Raw genomic sequence first — 24416 nt, 5'->3', positions numbered from 1 at the left:
ACCAGCAACCAATATTTTCTCAGGCTACCTCAGCCCTTTCCCCTTTACTTGTTGTGCCCCAAAGGGGATACCCTCCATATCTCTGATAGCCCATGTCAAGAAGACCACAAACATAAGAAACATCAATATGCTCCTAAGAAGAAACAAAAGTGCTTGCCATGGTCAATATGGAAGAAGAAAGGTAGGGGTGATGATGTAAAACAAAACTGGCAATGTAGATCTAATATGCTAAGTAAGCAACTTTCATATCTTGACACTAGGAGTTTCATTTCATCACAAACAGGACGGAGTCCTAAGCTTGTCCCTTGGTTGGTTCTCATGAAAGAATGCCCTGAATAACGGTGACCTTGAAGGATGGTCTAAACCTAGAGATCACATCCAGCTTGTAGGGTCTGGTGAAGTATTCAGTGATGCCACTGTGGCAGCTGCACAAATGTCATCCATGAAACCATTTTTAAAGGAAGCTTCTGCTACACCAGTGGAGTAGAAGAATAAATGCCTGACTATGCCCAGGCAAACAGAGTTAAATTAGCAGCTTGGGTACTTGACAGAGAGGCAGGGAGGATGGACATATCTATCCTGGGGGCTGGGGGAGGACAGACAGTTTGGTGGCCATCTATATAATGGAGCTCTGGCCAGCACCAAAGCTTAGAGAGAAAGAGAGCTTCAGGCTGTGGATGGGAGGACAGAAAAGGCATAACTGCCCTATGGCCAGGAGTGGAGCACGCACTCATGGTTAGTCCCCATTACCCACACAGTTTCATGGGTCAGCACATGAGGGAAAGTTAGGTTTTTACATTCATCTTTACTACAGTATGCATTAAAAAAACTAAATCCACTGGAACAGCCAACAAATAACGATATTAACAAGCCACACAGCCCGCTCCAGAATACCTCTTCAAAGCACCAGCACTCCGCAATTCCAAAGTAGTAAAAAGTTGCTTTATTAACACAAACAGCTTAAAAGTTAAGCGCTTTCATCTTATTAAGACTTCATCAGAACTGCCTTTCTTGCTACATACATTCCATTTAAATGCCCTTACATCATCACCTGACCTACCTAAAATGCATTTTTAAAGTGCTAGTGCAGATACAAGTTCCTTCATCTTATACAAATAACTAAAAACATACTTCAATATGTCACAATGGATGTTATAGACCTTTTTTCAAACATACCTAGAGAAGAAGGTATGCAAAGATTGCAAGAGAGTATAGTGTGGTCTAAATCTGTGACATGGGATAAAACATTATTGATCATGGAATTTATGGAAGAGGTATTGGCACATAACTACATCTGGTATGAAGGAGAATATTACAAGCAGTGCAAGGGTGTGGCTATGGGGGCAGCTTGTGCCCCCATATATGCCAATATGGTAGTCCATGACTGGGAAAAGGAATATATTTTCCATACTCATTGGTTTAACTATATATCATGTTATTTTCGTTTTTTAGACGATATTTTTATTCTGTGGAAAGGTGATCTTAATGATTTAGAAAAGTTTAATGGATATATAAATTCCTGTAGTGAACATTTTAAGTTTACTATGAATAAGCATAGGGAAACTATATCCTATTTGGATGTCCAAATAACACTGAAGGACGGGAAATTTAAGTCCAACATACATAGGAAGAATACATTCAGTAATTCTTATTTACATTTTTCTAGTAATCATCCTTGGGCCCAGAAAAAGAACATTATAAAGGGACAATGTATTCGTGCGGCAAGGATGACATCTGATGTGGAGGACTTAGATAGTGAGCTGGCAAAAATTGCATCCTTTTTTGCTGAAAGGGGATATCCGAGAGATATGATAGTGGATGTCACCGGGTACGTTAAGAAACAATGGGGAAGAAAGTATAAACCTTTATTAGGTGTGGGCTTGACAACAGGATCCAATGAGGATGGAAAAAGTAGTAATAATGATGAAATATTAAAAAAATATGGTATGGCATGTGTTCTACAACACAATAATTTTAGTGGAGACATTAGGAAAATCATTCACCATAATTATTCTGGAGGTATTCTGGAGGGGCTGTGTGGCTTATTACTACAGTATGCATTAACCAAGACAGTACAGTTAGCAAAACGATGAGTAATGAAGAAATGAGCAGAAAATATTAGTACAAAGAAAATAATTAGTAAACATGGTTAAATAAATGGATGAATGTATGTATAAAAGTGGTCACAAGCCAAGATGAAAGAGCATTTTGAAAATAAACTGACATGGCAAAAAAGGAGCACAGTCTAGTCAAGTAAGACAGTTCACATCCCACTTGCAGTTCCAAAACCAGTCCTTTCCCTTCCTCTTGTTCGCACCTCTTACTGGTCAGATTCCTTCCAGATGATTTCTATTAAAAGTATATCAGATGTGGTCAGTGCTTAATGACACAAAACACTCCACAGCACAGTCACACAAAGAATCCTAACAATGACTGGGCAGAAAAGGCATCCAGGACACCATCAACATCACATCACTGCCATCAGACTTGAACAAAATTAAATACAACCAAAAGAATACATAATTGATTGACTCTACTTGCTGGGGAGCAGGTATAGCTGATTGTTCCATGATCAAAGACACAACTTCAGTTTCTTGTAAGCCTTGGTTGGGGGGTACGCAGAAGAGCTCTAACTCCCCCCAACTGCATTTACTCTGATGGGGAAGCAGACATTGATGTGAAAGAAAGAAAAGCTTGCAAAGAGGCCACTGCGCTAGCAGAATAAGCACTGCAAATTCCAGTACAGCCTTGCCATACTTTTGGTAACACAACTTTATATAATGCAATTATTTTATTCAAAAATAAAATGAAAAGATATAAATCCTTCCTTATGAATTTAGTTCTGTCCAAATAAAATCTAAGTTGTCTATGCACATTCAAGCAATGAGGAAGATATTCCTCTTGGTTTGCATAATTAGCCAAGAAAAGTGGAACAACTACTGATGGATTACTACTAGATTTTATGGTCACTTTCAGCATAAAGGATGGTTACATACTCAATTTTCCATCCTGTTGCTTACATCTCTTTATTGGGAGGATGGACAGCATTGGCCTGAGGTCCAGCAACCTTTTTTGAGAGCAACTGAGACAACTATGAAGTCCATCAAGGGGTTTTGCAACCAGCTAGGACAATTATCAAGAGGCTACAAGAACTTGCCTGGCCTCTGCTTGACCACAGGCACCACGCTAGGGTTCTTCCATGCCTTTTGCATGACCAGCTGAAACAATTCATCAACTTGGGAGCTACACAAGAGCATGACCTGAGAGTCAGGGAAGTGTCATCAATGATGTGTTCCGATTCAGAAGAGGCTACAGGAGCCATTTCACTCTGGGCCTAATGACTTCCAATATTTCACCAAATGTACGGTCATCAGCTGCAGAGGGAATCAGATACCTGATCACCATCAATGTCTAGAATGGGAGACTCATCGCAAGAGTCTGTGTGCTTCCTCTTACAACAGAGCCAAATGCAAAGACAAAGCAACAACTGTAGTTGGCACAATTCTGAGCAACCATGAAGACTGAGGACACCCTTTACAAAGAGGGCTTGAACACAGACGATATCAAGAATGACACACGTTGATCACCTCAGAACCATGTCTTCAGGAACAAGGCTGGCACCAAGGGCACCACACTAAAGGAGTTGGCAATGATGTAGCAGTAACAGCAGTCATTAACATGGAAGGTACAGGGATCACCAAAGGCGTAACAGGGCCCAACGCAGAAGCAAGAATGTGGAGGTCAATGGTTCTTCTCTATATGCGCCTGAAATAGTGGGGGATGGGAGAACACATAACTCTACTTGAGACTTTATAAAGGCTCTCATCATTTAGACCCAATCCACATTTACAGAAGGGCTCAGCAATGACCCAATCAACCAGACAGGTATGGCAAAAGTGGATGACTTTCAATGTATCAGTACAAGCTCCTTCTCCAAGGGAAGTCCACCAATTTCTCCTCAGAGTGGATTCAAAGAATGAGGTCTCATGCAAGGGGGTGAGGGATGAGTTTCAATAGAAACTCTTGCATTCTGAGATAATAGAAAACAAACAGAAGGAGAAATCTCCTTCCTAGCGATTTTGGGAGAAGGTGGATTTTCGTACTCTTTAGGCCAGGTTTCCTCTGCTCAAATCTTCGCCCTTTTTTTAAGTTACTTCTCTCCAAGTCTTTCAGAAGGGGGAATTTTTTTTTAATATTAACTTGTTTTTCCATTCTTGATAGGCCTAATGTCCAAAATTCTTATATATACCACAAACTACTCTTAAGTGATGTGGCCCCAGGCAGACAAGGCACAACTTATATTCATCCTGGGAAGGACTTTTGTGCCAACATTTACAGCACTTCTAAAAGTCAGAGGCCTAAGTGCAAAAAAAAAAAAAAAAAAAAACTGTAGCAACACAGCACAGCAATAACCTTGCAGCTGCCACCAAGTGACTTAATGGCCTCCAAACAATACCAAAAACAGTGAAAAGAGAAAACCCATCAAAGTGTAACTTTAATCACAAAGCAATCACTGTTTTCTTTTTTTTTGAGAAACAACAAACAAATAAAACACCCTAAAGCCTTACTGTAAGTACTCAGTAATGAATAGGGCAGACGGACTACAGGAAAAGCCTAACCAACTTCAATCACAGTCAGGAGAAAGGAGTGGAAAACCAACCAGAAATACAATAACATAGTAAAAACCATAAGGATATGATGGGCAACTTTACTAAACAATTGGCAAGATAACAAAAGGAAGTACTTCTTTACAAATCTATCAAAATTCCTGTTCACTGAATACAGCAGCATGTGAGGTTTGGTGAAAAGAGGGTCCAGGGACATTACAGGAGTTTGGGGAGGACATTTGGCTAGGGAAATTCATATGGTGCTAGCAGCAGCAACCAGTCCTGATTGCTGAAGTGTACACATTGGATTGAGATCTTGTTTGCTGTGAGTATATATACCCTTTTATTTATTTCTACAAGGAAGCACTTCCCGAAGGGGAAGAAGTAGTATTGAATAACCAGGATGGTACTAGCCTCTAAGTCAACAGTAAGCCAGGAGGGGGAAGGAGGGAAGGATGTGAGAATAAAGGCGAGATAAACAACTCACATGCAACGTTATGGTAAGTACATAACTTCTTTATGTGAAGTTGTTAAATCTCACCGTTTATTCTCACTGATGGGTAGCGTCCCTAGCACCCTTAATCTTGGGTGGCTCATGGAAGTACGTTTTTCAGTACCGTGGAACCAAAGGATGACCTGTCCCTGGAAGCCTTATCTACTTTGTAATGTGTGATAAAGGTATGAGGCTTAGTCCCAGTGGTGCAGCACAAATATTGTCAAGGGGCAATTTAGCTTGAAAGGCAGAAGACGTAGAAACGGCTCTAGTAGAATGAGCCTTAGGTTTGTGTGTCAATGGCATGCTTGCATTCGCATAAACAAAGGATATACAATATAACCATTCAGACAGGGTTGTTTTAGCCACTGGATTACATTTTCTGGCCTCTGAAAAGGATACAAAAAGTTGATCTGATTTTCTAATATCCTTAGTTCTGTCAAGACAAAATCTGAGCCTGTCTGTGTACATCAAGTTTGTGCGGCATGTATTCCAATTTGTTAGAGTGGTTGGGAAAAAAGACTGGCAACTCAATGACATGATTGATATTGGATTCAGAACAGACTTTAGGCAAAAAGGAGGGGTTTGTTCTGAGAGATACTCTATCAGCATGGAAAATCATGTCAGGAGGCCTGACAGATAATGCTTGAAGTTCTGACACTCTGCGGGCAGAAGTAATGGCTACAAGAAATATAGTCTTCCAGGACACATATTTGAGATCACAAGAAGATGCTGGTTTGAAAGGGGGTAGAATTATTTGAGACAGCATAAAATTCAAATTCCAGGGAGAATAAGGGATTTTGACAGGAGGTCTCATGTGAAAAGCACATTTAAGAAAAGCCTTAGATAACTTATGGCCCATAACATTCAACCGATTGAATCCAAGGTGGAAATCTGATATGGCGGCTAACTGGATTCGAACTGTGGCAGCTGCTGCTCCTTCTTTAAAAGTCTTTGTCAAAAATTCTAAAATGGACGATAGAGGAGCTCGGAAAGGGTCGATTTTCTGTATATTGGCCCAAATTGAGAACCTGTTCCACTTACTGCGGTATAGTTTCCTGGTGGATGGGTTGTGAGAAGACAAAAGGATTTGTCTTGTATCATCTGAGAGCAAATGAAGCCTGGCAATTAGGGGAAGTGGATTAGCCATGTAGTCAGTTTTAGGGACTGCAGTGAAGGATGGAGGTCCCCTGACAGGTGTGTCAGAAGGTCCTGAACTGGATCCAGGATCCATGGATCCTCCAGTAGATGATGGTGAAGGAAGGGGAACCAAATTTGTAGAGGCCAGTAGGGAGCTATGAGGATAACTGTCCTTCCCAGTGACTTTGCTTTCTGTAAAACCTTGGGTATCAATGGAATAGGTGGGAATGCATATAGGAGACCCGGAAGCCAATCATGTAAGAGTGCGTCTCTTGGGGAATGTCCCAGAGGTGGCATTAGGGCAAAATAGCTTCTGCATTTGGTATTGATGTGACTGGCAAAGAGGTCGCTGCAAGGCTGGCCCCATTTGCAGAAAATCAAATCCGCAACTCGTTGGTTGAGAGACCACTCGTGAGGCAACAGTATTGCCCTTCTTAGCTTGTCCACTGTCACGTTGGATTTCCCCGGGATGTGCGTTGCTATCAAAAAACGGTGGGACGACACAGCCCATTGCCATACCCCGAGGGCTTCTCGACAAAGGGGGTAAGACTTGGTTCCGCCTTGTTTGTTCAAGTCCCAGACAAATGACATGTTGTCCGTCTGAATTGCAATTGTCCCTAGAGGAAGAGTGTCCTGAAAGTACTGCAACGCCAGAAGTACCGCTCTCAACTCCAGAACACTGATATGCAGATGTGACTCTTGATCCGTCCATGTGCCTTGGGCAGTCTTTCCTTGAAAATCCCCCCCCCCACCACCACCCTATCAGGGAAGCGTCCGTGGTCACAGTGGCTACTGGGAGGGGGGGACAAAGGGTCTTCCGATTGTAACATGAAGAGACGTCAACCACCACCGAAGGTCTTTCTTGCAGAATCTGTGATGAGAATCATGTGGTGCATCAGTAGCTTTTGGTAAGACCACTGAGTGAAGAGGAGCCATTGAAGGATTCGCATATGCATCCTTGCGAGTGGTACAGCCAGGATTGCTGCCGCCATCAAACCTAGCACCTTCAAGACCTCTGCTGCTGTAGCTTTGTTCTTTGACACCAGTGAGATGATGTGTTGGTGAAGAAGTGAGACTCTTTCGACTGGAAGACATAGAGTGGTGGTTAAGGTATTTAACTATGCTCCTATAAAAACGGTATGCTGCGATGGCAATAAGGCAGACTTTCGAAGTTGATTGTAATGCCTAATTTATGGCAGAGTGTCAGAGTATATTGTGTTGCCTGAGTCAATTGATGCCTGGTGGTAGCAGTGAGGAACCAATCGTCTAGGTATGGAAACACCTGGAATCCTAGACGCCTCAGGTGCGCCATAACCACTGCCATGCATTTGGTGAACACCCTGGGGGCTGTAGTGAGACCAAAGGGCAGGGCTCGAAACTGGTAATGATTGGCTCCCAGCCAGAAATGCAGGTGACCCCTGGAGCGTCTGTTCATCTTTATGTGATAGTACGCGTTCTTGAGATCTATGGAGCACATCCAATAGTCTTTCCCTAGGAAGGGAAGAATGGACTGAAGTGTGACCATTCGGAACTTCTCTTTCTTTACAAACTCGTTAAGTCTGCTGAGGTCCAAGATAGGTCTCCAGTCCCCTGTTTTCTTTGGTACCAAAAAGAATCTTGAGTAAGTTCCGAATCCAACTTGGTCTGCTGGGACTGGTTGGATGACTCTTTTTTTTCTAGCAATTTTTGGACCTCTACGATTGCTTGTTTCCTGAGACTGGGTGGAACATCTAGGATTCTGCTTACAGGAGTAGAAGGGGAAGAGAACGGTATGAAATATCCTTTGGAAATGATGCTTTGTACCCATGTATCTGATGTTATGTTTAGCCAGGCTTCTGGGTACAAAGACAAGTGACCCCCAACTGTCTCCAGAGCTGGACAGCCGGGCCTCCTTTCAGGAGCGCTGGTAGGGCTGACCAGAGAACTGGCCTCTGTCACCCTGTTGCTGTGGACCCTCCTCTGCCGCGCGGGTGGCGTCTTCTGTTATAACCCCTTCCTCTGCCTCTAGAGGGGGTTTCTCCATGTGTGTCCTGAAAGGCTCCCTGTGCTTTTTGGAACCACATTTTCCCACCCCTAGGGCCCTTGGGGTAGGGCCAAGTAGGGGCAGAAAAATGGACTCCAACGGCAGATAGGGTCTTGCCTTCCTGCTCACACCTAGTTAAAGTTTCCTTTACTTTAGGCCCAAACAGTGATGAGCCATCAAATGGGGTGTTGAAAAAGGAAGACTTAAAGGGCTCCACAAAGGAACAAAGATGCATCCAGGCTTGTCTCCGCAGAGCAATGCCTGAACTAGCGGCTGTACTCAAACCATCAGCTGCATAAGATATGAGACGCATGGACGAGTTCACAACTGAGTTTAGGGTAGCGAGCTGTGTGTTGACTTTGTCAGCAACCCCTGCAGCTACCGTACCCTGGAGAGTATCTCCTAGCTCTTTCAGGAGATCTGTTTGCAGTCTCGTAAAATGGGTTAAATAGTTCAGAGATCGCAGAGAAAAAGTCGCTCAACTAAACATGCGTTTCCCATATCTATCCATGATCCTAGAATCTCTGTTAGGAGGATGGATAGATGCGGATGTTTCAGACACTTCCTTTTTGGTGGCTGCAGCTACCACCATGGCATCAACAGGCACTCCTTTGGTCAAAAAGGCTTTGTCCACTGGGGCAGAGATGAACTTATTCGGCTTCCGAGGGACAGGTTACATGGCCTCCGGTGACTCCCACACCTTACAAGAGATCAGCTCCATGAGCTCGTCGTAAGGTGGAGACACCCAAGAAGTGGAAGGTTGAGACCCAAAAGCCTTCAAGAGCACTGACTCGTCCTCAGTAGGAGTTTTGGACTGCCAATCGCCCCTCTGACTAAGGATCACTAATATATCTGCAAAGGAGATATCCTCAGAGGGGGATCGAGGGGACCCTTCTGACTCATCCAAGTCCGTGTCGGATGTCAATGACTCCTGTGGGGGAGTCTAAGTGCCTCCTCTTGCACAGTCCCTTCCTAGGTATCTCCTCAGTGGGGAGATCTGGGGAGGTCTCGGAAGAGCAGGGGACGCATTGTGGGGCCACTTGAGGCTCAGGGTCTCTACGCTTAGGGGGACCAGTAGACGTAGAAGCGGACACGGGAGCTTGAGGGGAGAAGGAAGCCCGAACTGATGTCGACGATGTCTTAGGAGACAGGACTCTCCTTATGGCATCGAAAGCACCATGGCTCCGATGAGAATGGGTAGATGGATCCGGAGGGACCGTCCGATCCTCCTGCACTGAAACCATGGGCTCTGAGCTCAAGGTAGGAGCCGAGCTCATCCGAGCCGAAGCCCCGAGAGGAAGAGTCGGCACCGACAAATCGGTCCGACTATCCTCCCCCGGACACGACAGGAGAGTGTCGGCTCCTAGTGTCCTTGGTCGGCGCTGAGGACGTCCGAGTAGATGGAACCGATAACATCGGTGCAGGTCTCAGTTCCATAGGTTCGACAACTATCGGTTCGGGCTCCTTCGGCTCCGAGAGTCCAGTACGGCTCGGAGGGGGAGTAGTCAAGACCGGTTCAATGGTCTTTGGCTCCGACAAAGTGGTCGGGGCCGACAACCATTTAGCAACTCCTGGTGTCCGTAGAAGCTTCTGCACTAGCCGATCCATATCCATATCAGAGAGGCTGACCAAAGACTTTGAGGAATGCACCGAAGGCGCTGACTGGAGCAGAGGAGATGAGGGAACCTCAGAGACCGGCTCCAAGACTGGGAGCTGGCTCTGAACCAAAGGGACACTCAGTTCCGAGGACTGTGGAACTTATCACTCTGTACCCTCTGATCTTTTTGCCTTCTTGGTTTGTTTAGAATCAGAAGATTTTGAAGAAGTGCTGGCACCTTCCTGGCTACCCAACGTCTCAGAGTATGCTGCAGCAACCCCCTATCTATGAGTTTTCTCCTTCTCTCTAAGATAACCCTAGAGTCTTGGAGGTGTTTAGCCCCAGACAGTAAACACATTGGACATGTCCATCCGTGACGGACATTTTCTGTCCACAATCTGGACATTTCTTAAACCCCGATTTGGGGTGAGACTTTTCTCTCTCATCTGACATGTTATAAAGAGGGACACCACAAAATTAACCTATAATGTAAAGGTTAAATACAGGGCTAACTAGGCCCACACTAAAAAATACACTAATAACAAGTATAAATTGTAAAACTAAATAGGGCTAAGAAAGGGCCCAACACGAAGAAAAACTAAGCCAACACAGGGCACTATCTCTACTTAAAACTATATTATTTTTAACAAGAAACACAAACACTAAATAAGAATAATATCTGAAAAAGAAGTAGAAAAAAGTTTTTTAAACTTGCGATTTAGCAAAAAATGGTCCAAGCTGACTGGATAACCGAGATCTCTCTTGCCGCGGCAAACTAGATCTGAGGTAATTCCAGCAGTGCATTGTGGGATAAGGGACTTCGTCTCAAACTACTGGCAAACCTTGAGCTTTGCTATCGGTCGTGCCGAAGCCGAGGATCAACTCCAAACCCATCAGTGAGAATAAATGGCGAGATTTAACAACTTCACATACCAATGCTTTACATATACATTTGCAAACTGAAAAAATGTGCACTTCCTTTGACTATGCTCCTCCCTGTGTTCTGCAAGGATACAGTGGTTTAGTACCCAACATTTCCATTAACATACTTTTACTGCAAATAATATCCCAATTATTTTTGCAACAGTATCTACTGCTTTACTAGCCATGTTATATGTAGCAACTATGTTAACTTTTAACCTATGTATGTTTTACTGTTGCATCACGCAATGTGTGGTAGAACAGGACCAAAGTTATTCTTTGCTTTAATTAGCTTATCCTTTAAGAACTTCCTATGATAACAGAACTTCAACATTCTTTTCTGCTGTTTTTGTAATGATAATTCTTTACTATGTCCTTCTGAAGTGTTTCCAACAATCTTGCTAAATTGTGTATAGCAATATTCTCTACTACATGTTTAGAATTACAGGTATTAAAAATAATGGTCTATTAATTAATATTTACGAGTTTATTCTGCAAAAGTGGAGAATAGCTTTCATGTAGTTCCATGAATCATCATACTTCCTCCTCCTCTTCAGATACTAAGGAGGCATCACCTGTACAACAACCAAAAATATCTTAATTCCAGGGTACATTATGAATAATTGCACTTCATTTGCTCAACACATCATTATTCAAATCCAAAACATCTAAAATCCTAAGAAGTTGCTAGTCAAAAATAAAAACACCCCAAAGGTTGCAAAACAAACTTTTTCTTTTTTTTTTTTTTTTGCAGAGGGCAAGGACCCTTGCACCCCCTCATGGGGAAGCAGCCCCCCCACCAACAAACTCTCTCTCTACACACACACACACACACACACACACACACATATATATATATATATATATATATATATATATATATATATATATATACACACACATATATATAAAACTCCAAGACTGCACATATGCAAAGAGGAGGAAGAAAGTAGAAAAAATTCAACATTCACTTTTTCGCTCTTTTCTGATTTTAGCTGCTTTGACAGGTTGCTGGTGATCTTTTAGATTCAACATTCTGTACTTCTGTTAACAGTATCATGACAGATATTTGGGTTCCCTCAATTCAATTTCCTTAAACATGATTTTTTCCTTAAATGCTAGAGATGTGGATGCATACAAGGACATTGCAGAAGGCAACTACGGAGTGGAAGTAGTTGCCAGGGACACCTCTTCTAACATTTATTGATTATCAGCTTATCATGGGTATGAGCCTGAGCTCTTACTAACTGAAGCTAAATGTGTCACTTACTAAAATTCAGGGATCAATAAAGTGGTGGACTTAAATGTGGAATATGACTTTGGCCACTGTCTGACCTCCTGAATCAATTAACTTATCCTTCTTCTCTATCACCTGCCTAGGATCACTCGTGAAATACTTCTGCCAATCCCCAAGTGGCTATTCTCAATCAAAGCAACCCTGCTGGGGTCACGTTAGGTGCGAAGCTTATCTTCTCACCAGCAATAAGCAGCCTGACTAAAACAATGGTAACTCTAGCAAGCCAAAACACTGTATTCCTGATCTAGGCAGCAGGAAGGTGCATGCCTTGGCTGATGACTACAAAGCACTTTTAAATGGTGCAAGCTTTCTTGAAAATAAATGGAGGACAATCGATAGAACAGGAGTACAACCCAGGTCTCAATGTGTGAACAACAAGAAAGAATGGAGAAATATGGCTTGGGTGTGCATTCCTAGTCAAGTGCATTAATGTCATGCTGCACACTCAAATGAGGAATTTACAGGTCTTTTGAAGAACTGTTTTAACAAATGGCTCTAAGCTGTCACTCCTTCAGAAACAGCCATATACCTTATGTGATCTGATTATGAAAAATCTGATGCAGTCTGAATTTTGCTCCTTCAAGATTATCACCATTAATTCAAGGAGTTTGTTGATGGTGAATGGTAACAGACAGATCCACAGCTAAGGACAATCAAAAGATATGGGGAAAAATCTAGAGCAAATTATGAATTACTATTCAAAGCAAAGTGACTATGCATTAAAAATTATCCATATATGGTAATGACAGTAAGTGTAACTCCTTGCATGCATTAAGTACAGTCCACAAATCTTTTAATAATAATCCCTGAATTTTTATGACCCTTCTTGTAAACCCAATCTCTCTACTCAAGTGGGCTTACTTTTCACACAGTCCCATTAAAATTTAACAATCCCAACATAGTACAAGAATCTGTAGTGGGTTTGCATCTATGCATCGCTACAGGCAATACAATGCAAGAATTACTGATGAAAAAGAAGGAAACACATCATCCAATCTTGTATAACAAAAGCATGGTGGATACTCTGTCACAATTAATGTAACAAAAGTAAGGAATTTTATCATAAAATGATACACATTATACACCCTCTACACAATGATGTCACGTCAGAAGGCAAAGGACCGTTTTATTATAAATTTGTATATATGAAGTAACTTTCTGTATTTTAACATTTAGAAAAATCGATTTGATTACTAAACTATAGCAGCGCCAGTGGCACAACAGGTAGCATACTCGCCTTTGGTGTTAAAAGACCTGAAGGCCTTGGGTCCTATTCCCACTCCAGGTGACTGGATTGCTGACACTGCCTTGCGGCACTAGGAGGGTGCAGTAGTGTGTCGTCCTTCAGACGCAATTTTTTTTCTTCAAACACCTTTATTGAATTATCACTTGCGACATAAGCAAATTTACATTCATATAAAAGTAATCAAACTATATTAATATAGTAAACATTATAGCACATATATTGCTCTATACTTATATATATATATATCATATAACCTAAGCAACATTACATAAATTATTCAATTCCTGCCTTTATTTTTAAACAAGAAACATCTTTAATAAACCATTGCTAACTACACAGAGGACCCATCTGCTCAAGTTTGTGGTAGCTCAGGTGGATGTAAAAGATGTCATGGCACCTATCAAAAAGAGTAGGGGAACTTTATTTTATTAAACAAATAAAAATTATATACACTTAAACACATGAAGGGAATTTAAAAAGCAATTAATACATACTGCACAAAGCACAGAAACAATATCCAATTAACTGAAAACAGGGACAAAACAAAACAAAATGTACAATATATATGTAATAGTTAAACTATCTGATATCATTTCCCCATTCTTTTGCTATAAATGAAAGTTACGTACTTACCAGATCAGTGTTATCTTCTTCCATCTGTCTCAGCTTGTGGGTTATAAGATCAGATTCGAACCAGAGGCTGGCACCTCCACAGCTTCACCTACTCTACTACCCATAATACTATGCATTCACTGATTCTCCTCAAATCGAGTTTTCTCTACTGTGTTCCCAAAAACTAAAGCAGAGAAAGGAACCTGTTCCCAGAAAGAAATGGGAGAAAGTTCCTCAAATGAAGAAGGGAAAAAGGAGCTATGAAAGTAGCACCCAAATATAGACTTTGACTGGTCTGAACAGTCCGCCAGAATTAGCTCAAAAGAATGACAACTTGGGAGAGGAAACTGTGGAAGGGATGACTGAGATGGAAGACAACCCATATTGAGCATCATGTCAAGTATATAACTTTCATATCCAATATTGCCTTTTCTATCTATCTGAACCTGTGGGACACAGTCCCCAACCAGTCAAACAAGTATAGTATCAGGAAAGAATGTTCCACACAACAGTGGACCCAAAGACAGAGCTGGATCTGTACTGTATATCTAATTTGTAATGACTGATATAGAAAGGAGTACTAGACCAAGTAGCTGCTGCACAAATATCTAAAGAGGCCTGAGCAAAAATGGCAGTGAGGTAGCATCAGCTCCTGTGGTGTGGTGTGGGCTTTGGGTTTGCCAGGTAAAGGGATTCCCTTGGATGAATAAACACAGGAAATGCAATCTGAGAGCCATCTGGATAAATTGACATTCAAAACAGGTCTACCTAATTAATTAATGGAGACAGAGACAAAAAGCTGGACAGATTTTCTAAACACTTTAGTTCTGTCCAAATAAAATTTCAGTTGACAATGAACATCCAAACAGTATTTCCCTTTGTTACTGAAGTTGGACAAGAAAACAGGTAAAAGGATTGGCTGATTTAACACAGATGTCACCTTAGATAAGAAAGAGGAGTTGTCAAGCTAAGACACCCTGTCCTCGTGAAACAAATAAGACAAGGAAGTATGCAAGACAAGACTTGGAGTACTGAAACCCTCCTTTCAGAGGTAAGGCCCACCAAAAACAAAGTCTTCCGAGACAGCAGTTGAAACCCATTGTAGCAGCTAGTTTGAAGGGAGCTCTAATCAAGGCTTTCAAAAGCAGGGTCAAACCCGAAGGAAGAACTGGATTCCTAAGTAGGGGGTCTAAGGAGAAAGGTACTGTACTCTTTAGAAAAGATTTTGATAATTTGAGTAATATAACAGATGTACTATTCATGCCCACATGAAAATTAGAAATGGCAGCAAACTGAAGCTTAATAGTAGAACAGTTGAGACCAGAATTAAACAGAACCACCAGGAAATCTAAAATTGCATCCAAAGTAGCAGAAAAGGAATCTAAACCTTTGGTTGAGGTTAAAAAAAAACATTTCCATTTGCCAGCATAAACCTTCCTGGTCAAATGTTTCTGGGAAGAAAAATGGATGAAGACAACTCTCTCAGAAAACTTAGGATCTCCGAGCATCAGTGGAGCTGGAGGAACAATGCAGTGAATTCAAAGGATTTGGGATTCGGTTAAGGTTTACACAAGGGGTGAGAACTAATCTCTGGAACAGAGTTCAGGATCTGAGGTGGGTCCAGAAGATGAATCCACAGAAAAGGGAACCATACTTGTCTCAGCCAGAGGTCCCGGTCACTCTGCAAAGGTCTATTTTTTTGAAGACACTTTATCAAGGGGGTCAAGCGATAAGCACTTAGAAGACCCAGGGGCTAAGCATGGAGAAGACCATGCAACTATTCCTATGGGGAGATGAGGAAAACAAAAAGCTGTTGCATTTGGTGCTATAAAGGGATGCAAAGAGACTGCAGCAAAGTTAACTCCAGAGGCTGAACACTTGCAGCACTATCTTTGGATAGAAGGATCACTCGTACGACATGAAGATGCTCCTACTCAAGTTGTCATCTACTATGCTGGATTTCCCCAACATATGCACTGCTATCAGAAACTGTTGCGAGGACAATGCACATTGCCACAGTTTCATGGCCCCTGAACACAAGGAATAGGAGGTTGTTCCCTTACTTTCTTAATTACCATATCATCACAGTGTAGTTGGACTGGATGGCCATCACACCCTTGGCGAGAAAGTCCAGAAAGGCCTACATCACTAGGAGGACTGCTCTCCTCCCCAAGACATTGATGTGAAGACTGGCCTCCAGATGGGACCATGTACCATGGGCTGTCTTCCCTTCAGAATGCCACCACCCCATGAGGGAAGAGTCAATGGTAATCATGGCCTGGGGCTGAGGGAAAACAAATCAATAACCTGCTGGAAAATGGACAGATTCCAGCCACCAAGCAATGTAATGACAGCCTATGCTGGTAAGACAAATAGGGAGTTTCATGGGAGGAGATGAGACTGACCACTGGACCAACAGAGTCCACTGAAGAACTCTTATGTAGGACATTGAGAACAGAATTAGAGAAATGGATGCAGCTATCAGGCCAAGGAGCCAAAGAATTAAGTAAGCTGGAGATGACCTGAGAATTTATAGATTAGGCGGCATGAATCCTCAGAGAGCTTAGTCTGGAAGAGAGCACTTTGGTTGATGGTATCCAGATGGCAACTGATGAATTCCAGGACTTGCACTGGTTCCAGGCTGGAGTTGTAGTTCACAGTGATTCCCAAGAACAGGCATATTTGGAGCAAGTAGTCCCTGCTTTGATTAGAGACATCTTTGAGGTTAACTTAATTGAGATTAGGAAAGATCTGGAACTCCTGCACCCCAGGCCAAGCTGAAACCACTGCCATACACATGGTAAACAGCTAGGGAGCTGTAGTAAGCACAAAGGGCGGCACTCAAAACTGGTAATGACGGGCTTCCCACTGGAAGTGCACATACCTCCTCTAAAGTCCACTCCGTCTTCCCTGTCTTTATGTGATCATCCTACATCAATACAGGGAGAACAGACTGCTCTATCACCATTCAGAACTTGGTCTGTTTCACATAATGATTCAGCTTCCTGAGGTCCATAATGGACTTAGATTTCTTGTTTTCTTTTGGCACAAAAAAGAATCTTGAGTAAACACTGGATCCTCTTTGTCTGGTGGGACCACCTGGATGACTTGGGTGAGAAGCAGTTTTCTTATTTCCACCACAGCTTCTCTTTGCTGATAGGATGGAGCTAATGGAAGTGATCTTTGTTTCTCTTTTGCAGAATAATGAAAGGGAAAGGAATAACCTTTGGACACAACTCTCAACACTGAAGCATCTGAAGTGATAGTAGAGAAGGGAATCTGGAAGTCATGGTTCTGCAGACTGCCTCTTCCTCTGGGAGAGTGTCCACTCAAGTTTCTCCCTCTTCCCTGGTGGTGGTGGGGGAGGGGGGGTCCTTCACCACCAGCAGCATCCTGGAAAAACTGTTGTAAATTTGCAAGAGAGATTTACCCCTCCCACACACACACACACACACTTCTGGCTCCTGGAAAAGGTCCTCTGTGGAGGGAGAAATTAACTCCTATGGCAGGGTGCCTTTCCTTCTTTTCACTACTAATCAATGTATCTTTGACTTTGTGACCAAAAAGAGTGAAACCACTTATAGGGGTGTTTAGAAAGGATGCCTTGAAGCAGTCCATAAAGTTACACACGTGCATCCAGACGTGGGAGCATGGTAATTCTGGCTCCTGCTGTGATAGCTGTGCCATATGCAGCATTTGAGCAAAGCATTATCAATGCATACATTACAGATTTCATTATAGAAAACTCATCTTCCAGCAATGTTTGAGTTTCTGGTGGCTGCTGTGTTACCACTGACTTTGATATCTCTGGAATCAAATGCCTTTGGAGCCTGGTCAGGTGACCAAGTTGTTCAGCATACAAAGCAAAAGTGGATGAAGCAAAGGTGCAGTTCCCCAGATGGTCCAACAACCATGACTCCCCATTTGGGTGGTGAACTGCAGAAATCTCCTCAGAGGTCTCTTTCTTGATGGCTGCAACAATCACAATAGCATACATCTCTGGACTCTTGCTCTGAGAAGGTCTATCTTTAGAAGAACTTCACACTTTGTCAGGCTTCCAGGGGACTGTCTCCACCAGGTCTGGTTCTCTGCAAGTCCTCTAAGATACCAAATCGATGAGGGCATCCAGAAGGGGAATCACACAGGACATAGATGGCCCTGTGCCAAAGGCCTCAAGAAAAAATGAGGACTCCTCAGGAGTAAGGGTACTGGTGGTCCATCCCCCACACTATCTCATGAATTATAATAAGCTTCCAAAGAGGTGTCTTCATGGGTGAATTTTAGGGACCCCTCCCTTAAATCGAGATCAAAAGCCTTGGTAAGTGTCTCCTTGGGGAAGTCCAAATGCTTCCTCTTGCACATGGGGAAACACTGGATGTGACAGTGGAGAAGTGGGGGATCCCATAGCATGGTATGGATTGACGTCCAATGGTGTGGGCTGTCTTGAATCTAGTGGAGGCAGTAAAAAATATCAAAAAAATACGTAAGTACTTATCCCAAATGGAAAGTAACAGCAGCAAATGACATCGGAGGAGAATCAGTGAGGGTAGTGTATTATAAGGTAGAGGAGGTGGTGCTTTGGAGCTGAAGAGTCTATGGTGTCAGCCCTGGATCTGCATCGGATCTCGTAATCCACAGGTTGAGATGGATGGAAAAGACAAACAGATCAACTGTTTCAATTTTTTTTCATAATAAGATCACAGCTCCATAATTTATTATACAACAAAGTATCATATCGTGCAAGCCACAAAATGTATAATGAACTGAGCACAGTTTTATCATGTTTATCCCTCTCATCTATTGAAAGAAAATTATAATGTTCAGACATTAAAGTCTAGAGAGTTACTGGCTCCAAATTATGTAAATTATAATCAGTATACACTTTGTTCAAGAGTGCAAAGATAACGGAGCAAAGTATAAGTGTATGTTCTATTGTTTCTTCTATCAGACAAACATCACAAACTTTTGAGATGCTTTGCATTTCATAAAGCCCTTTAACCAGCAATTTCCTTAGCCATTAACATCCAAGAAAATCCAATTTTTAAATCTATTTGCCTTTCCTGAATGGAAGTATTTGCAAGTATTATCCAAAGATACCAATGATCAGTCATAAAATTTATCTACAATTCACTCATACCATAATATTCTAACAGGTAAAATATCCAATTACATTTATTTTCCAACTTTTTTATTTTGTCTTCATATTCTTGTAATATATGGTGACTACATTTTTCCGTTTCTCCTGATAGCAGACTCACCCACCAGTCTTTACATGTTTCCCAAATTATACATCTAAGGATATCATTATCTTTGTTTTAACTACATCTACAATATTATATAAATGAAGAAAAGCTAAATATACAACAGGGTTTAATGACCTAACATACCTTCCTCTACTATACAACATAAAATATTTATTTTTATTGGCTTTACTGTATTACCTAAATTAATTCAAAATACACTTCTAACATTTTTTTCTTTTACTTTAAATAAAGGAAATGCAAAACCAATGCAACTTACCTTAAAACATCAGAATGAAATATATAATCTTTTATTTGAGGACAATCTATAAAACTACCATCTACACATTTGAAAAATGATTCAATAATGTCATCCTAACAAATGGGATATACTTCATTTTTATAGATGATGCCCAATACAGTATGTTTATCTAGTCTAATAGGAGTAAAAGTATCTCTACATGTATATCCACATCCTTTACATTTTTCTAAGTTAAAAACAATCATACAGAGTTACAAAACTACACTAATATTTGAATAAGAGGTACACAATTACAAAAATTTAATACAAGGCAGAGATCCTCTGCAAATAATAAACATACAGGTATAAAATTCCCCTGTGATATTTCCAAATATGCTTCATTAAATGCTCCCATATAGGTTTCAAAATATGGCTCAAGTAATAATTCAAAATAATCCATTCAAGGGACATTGTACTTTCACTCCCCTTTTCACTATAACATTTTTCTAAGCCAATCATTAACTACTGATTGAACCCAGGAATGGTGATATCCTAATTACTTTGTTACTGTCATAACTATGTAAAATACTCCATAATGCTTCATGAGAAATTGCTTCACATACTTTTGGGATGTCACAAGTCAATAATATTTTCCCTTTATGTTATTATTGCAATATATTACTTCCCTTAGTATCAATAATATACCGTTAATATTCTTTCCTTTAACTCCATATACACCATCAAAAACCTTAACCTAGTTTGCAACATTTTACAAAAACATTTGTAGTTAATGTTATTTAAAGTCAAAGGTCTCCAACTGATTATGTCAGAATTGTCTCACTTTTTAAATTACTCTACCACCACCTTGAAATACATCATTTCCCAGATGTCCATATTTTTTTATAAAACATATATGGATGTCCATCTGGAACAGGCCAGGAATCATTTGGAACTAATTCTAATACCACATTGAGTTAATCTCAAGTAATATCCTTATCAAGTATTAACTTTTCTTCATTGGATAAAGACACTTCCCAGTCAGTTGAAAGTATTACATATGGTTTGTACATATTTTCTACACATTTTCTATTAACAATATTTTATATCACCATAAAATTCTCAATTATATATCATAAAAAGTTCTTTCTTAACAGGTGCACTATAAAGATGGCGATATTTCATTTTTTATTGCCATTATTAACATACCATTGTCTAAAAAGTAACACATTTATTCTATCTTAAGTGACTATCCAATAATCTAAACTCATGATCATTCCAAACAGTATATATGCACTTCCCCCACCCTTAAAGCATATCTCTCTACTGTGTAAAATAGCATTTATACTTCTTTTAGACATAATCCACCAAGATGTTCCAGATGTCTTAAAAAGGATACACTAATAACATTTTGTTTCCAAAAATAAGGCCACTTCAAATTTCCAATCATCGTTTTCTAATACCCATCCATTCATATTTTTTAGACTTCTCCCATTATTCACAAGTCAATTAAGTACAATAAGAAACAAAGAGTTTACATGATAAGTAAAATGCAAATATAGTCTTATTTTAAGTAATAATATATTGCCAGAGTATGCAAAAAAAATCACTTTTAATATGTAGAGTCCCTTGTGTATATGAAAGTACCATATATGAATTTAGTGTTAATTGTCCATATTCTCTCTTTCATAATCATACCATGCTAAATTGTTCCTATATTTTTCCTTAAACAATTAAAATCCTCCATTAATATAATAATCATAATTATAATCACAAAAGCTTTTATTTACTTATTTTTTAATAATCTTTTTTATGCTACTAAATAAATAAATAAATAAATTAAACTAAGATGGCTTACGTGCGCTTGAAAATTACAAACAAGTTGCCCTGGTTGTACAATAATAAAATGTAATAGTAAGAAATTAGATGTTTACACTAATGCTATTCCACTGCAGGTAGCTTAGCCAAAAGACAAAAAAACCTCATCTCCTCAGCAATACTCAACTTGATTTTGTTGTACATTAGTTAAATTCCTAACATCCAACATATGAAATCTGCACCAATATGTCTACAAAATTCTAAAACTGTAAAACACCTTTTACACTATTCACATTTAAACTTCAAAGAGAAATATTATCACTTCCCTTTTCTACTAGAATTTTTTGATCAACTCCCTTATCTTTAACTTGTTTCCCCATAGTACTTCCTTTAGCATCAACATCACTAAATTTGACTTCCAGACCACGACTGACTACCAAATTGTGTTTACTATCATTATCATAAAAATCTCAAGTATTATGTACAACATATTCACATCCCGCACTAATCTCATCATACTTGCTTGAATCATTTTTCAACTGCAATAATGCTTCTGCTTTATTATTTTATGTCTTGGTGGTAGTTAAGATATGTTTTTTTTTCTCAGTTTCAAGTACTTGGGACAATGAAACCAAAAAAAAAATGACCCGAAACTTTACATTTTCTACAGTACCAATCACAGTGTGTAATTGAAAGCATAGTCTTTTATTACCTTCATTAAGATGATTTGGTAATCCACAAAAACAGGTTTTTGGTTGCCCTCTAAACTGTAGGCAAGCTTTATAACCTTTGATATTTATAACACTGGGAATATGATGTACTGCACCTTCGTCAGTATTCAAAGTTACCAAAACCCTCCAACTTCCTTGAAACATTTCTACCATCAAATCTTCTTTTAGCATCATAACTAGTTTGAGAACATATTGTAAAATACTGTTTTGCATCAAATTCATCAGTATCAGCAGTCTGAAAATGAAAAATGATGCCTTTCTGATGAGATATTAATACCAGAAAACTCATATTCAGCTCACACACAGCAATTGCAGAATTTTCAAGTTAAATCACAAAAAATGTAATTTCTGATATGAATAATCTTAACATCTTTTACTTGCACACCTAAAGGAATAATTAAATTAACCCATACCTCACATCTTTTTATAGGGCTTTCCTTTTTTGATGTAATGCGTATGACTGGCAAACTATTAATCCACATAGTTATATTTGTTTTCTCTCCAATTTCAGGTTGTATAACACTGGCATAAGTAGGAACTATTGCTGAAAAAATACTATATTACTCTTGCACTTGATTCCGCACATTTGACTGGCAAACAGAGGAGTGTTGTATGCACCTCTGATGTCATCTCCATTAAGACTCTCCTGTGTTGACTCCAGAATGCTGTATCTCACTCATTTGCTTCAGTTTCTAACATCGTTATCTCATGTTTATCATCAGGTAAGCCAGTGTCAGCAACACAAACAATTCTGATACCATTCTGTACCTTTCATTGTTCTAGTCTACCAACATACCACCATTGCCTTCATCGTTTCATTTAATCCTGAAGACTCCATTCAGCCCACTACAGTCATATCAGAAATGCAAGAGTAGGGGAAGTTCTCTGATGCCATGGCCAAATTTCTGCTAATAGTATAAAAACTACCTTGAGTCTCCCCTGTAGAGAGACCACTAGCCTCGGGGCGGCTAATCTGGTCAACAAAGGATAAATAATTAAACAAAAATAAACACAATACACTTCAGTGATGTACACAAAATATCCCATGCTACACTTCTAGCAAATTAATGCATTAAACTGACTAAAAATACCCATGTGTATGACAATCTCCGTAACAAATTTGTTACACCTCACTACTTATCTAGCACCCATTTACATATCCATACATAAAAAGACAATGAGTGTAAAACATTTAAGGAGTGGACTATATCATACATTGGTCCAACTTTGTGTGCGACTTTAGAGCAGCATGTAAAAGGGAAACAGATGTGGAATATACGGGGAAAGGTTTGAAGTGCTTTAACAATACTACAGAAAGAAGCACGTTTTCAAACATTTTAACTAAAGGACTGCCCTACCCATAAAAATGGGATTCTGAAATCTGAAGAGGAACTTACCTGTAGAAGTATGCATAGCTGTGCTGGGGACAGTAGCTCCATCTTTGGGGACTGTGCTAGTATCAGGTTCTGGAGTACTTGTGGTAGGTGATGTAGGTGCTACATTTAGTGGAATCCGAGGTTTTCTCTGTAGAATACAAAAATGTGGTCATTAACAAGGTGCAGACTTGGAAATTTCATAATCTTTTTATCACTTTTTTACATCTCCCGATTACAGTCTAAGTATAAACAAGCAAAAATCAGAGAAATGATACATTGTTACTCGAAATAAAACACCTGGATTTTAGGTTGAAAATACACAATATTATGAAACTTTTCACTTACAGAAATTTGTTTCCTATGCTGTAATTTCATTAATTCTATTCAGGTTTTTCACTGAGGTCACTCGGATTCAGAATGTCCAAAGCTACAATGTTTTCAGAAAGCAAGCAAACAAGGTAAACTGTCAGAGATTCAAGAATAAAAATAATGTTTTGACCTGAACTCTGAACTATTAATATGTAACCATTAGGCTCACCTGCAATGGACACACTCAAAGCCTGCATCTTTGCTTTCTCCCACCTTCACTTTAAAACTGGTCTTAAATCAGCCCTTGGTCTCAAGGGACAAAAAAATAAATCAAATTAAATAAACAGTGCCTGCATACATCATTCTGATTTGATCAGCAGTCATATACCAAAACCACAGATGGAAGAGGCGGTGTGAAGGGCAGCAACACAAAAATGTTATGTGACAAAGATACTACTCATTCTGGTTGCCAGCTCTGTTGCAGAGAGAGGGAAAGCCCTACCTTCAACTCAGATGACCTGGGTTTGATTCAGAGCTCAGATACTGGAGGCGCTTGCTATGAAGAATGGAAATGACTGGACAATTCTGGCTCTCACATCCACAGGGGGGGAATGGCAACATGTCTTGCCAAAAAGCAGACATCCAGATGATGCTAGGCATAGAGGCAAGGGGTTGGGGATATCAAGCATCATCTGCACTGTAGCTGGGTATCATGAACATTTGAAGCACTGCACACAATATTATGGCCAGTGTTGTAAAAGTCGTGTA

General features: G+C 40.2%; 1 protein-coding gene across 3 annotated transcripts in view; it reads right to left on the bottom strand.

Moving 5' to 3' along the window:
* Positions 1-24416, bottom strand: part of SCMH1 (Scm polycomb group protein homolog 1) — a 1495203-nt gene that overhangs the window by 415441 nt on the left and 1055346 nt on the right. For all 3 annotated transcript variants that reach the window (XM_044062427.1, XM_044062428.1, XM_044062429.1), the window contains one exon: positions 23361-23487. In XM_044062427.1, coding sequence (XP_043918362.1) covers positions 23361-23487 — 127 coding nt within the window. The remainder of the gene's footprint in view (positions 1-23360; positions 23488-24416) is intronic.

The sequence above is a fragment of the Protopterus annectens genome, chromosome 2.part1, assembly GCF_019279795.1.
Source record: "Protopterus annectens isolate FY-2018-M chromosome 2.part1, PAN1.0, whole genome shotgun sequence".
Lineage (NCBI taxonomy): Eukaryota > Metazoa > Chordata > Ceratodontiformes > Protopteridae > Protopterus > Protopterus annectens.
This window is presented reverse-complemented; position numbering and strand designations above follow the sequence as displayed.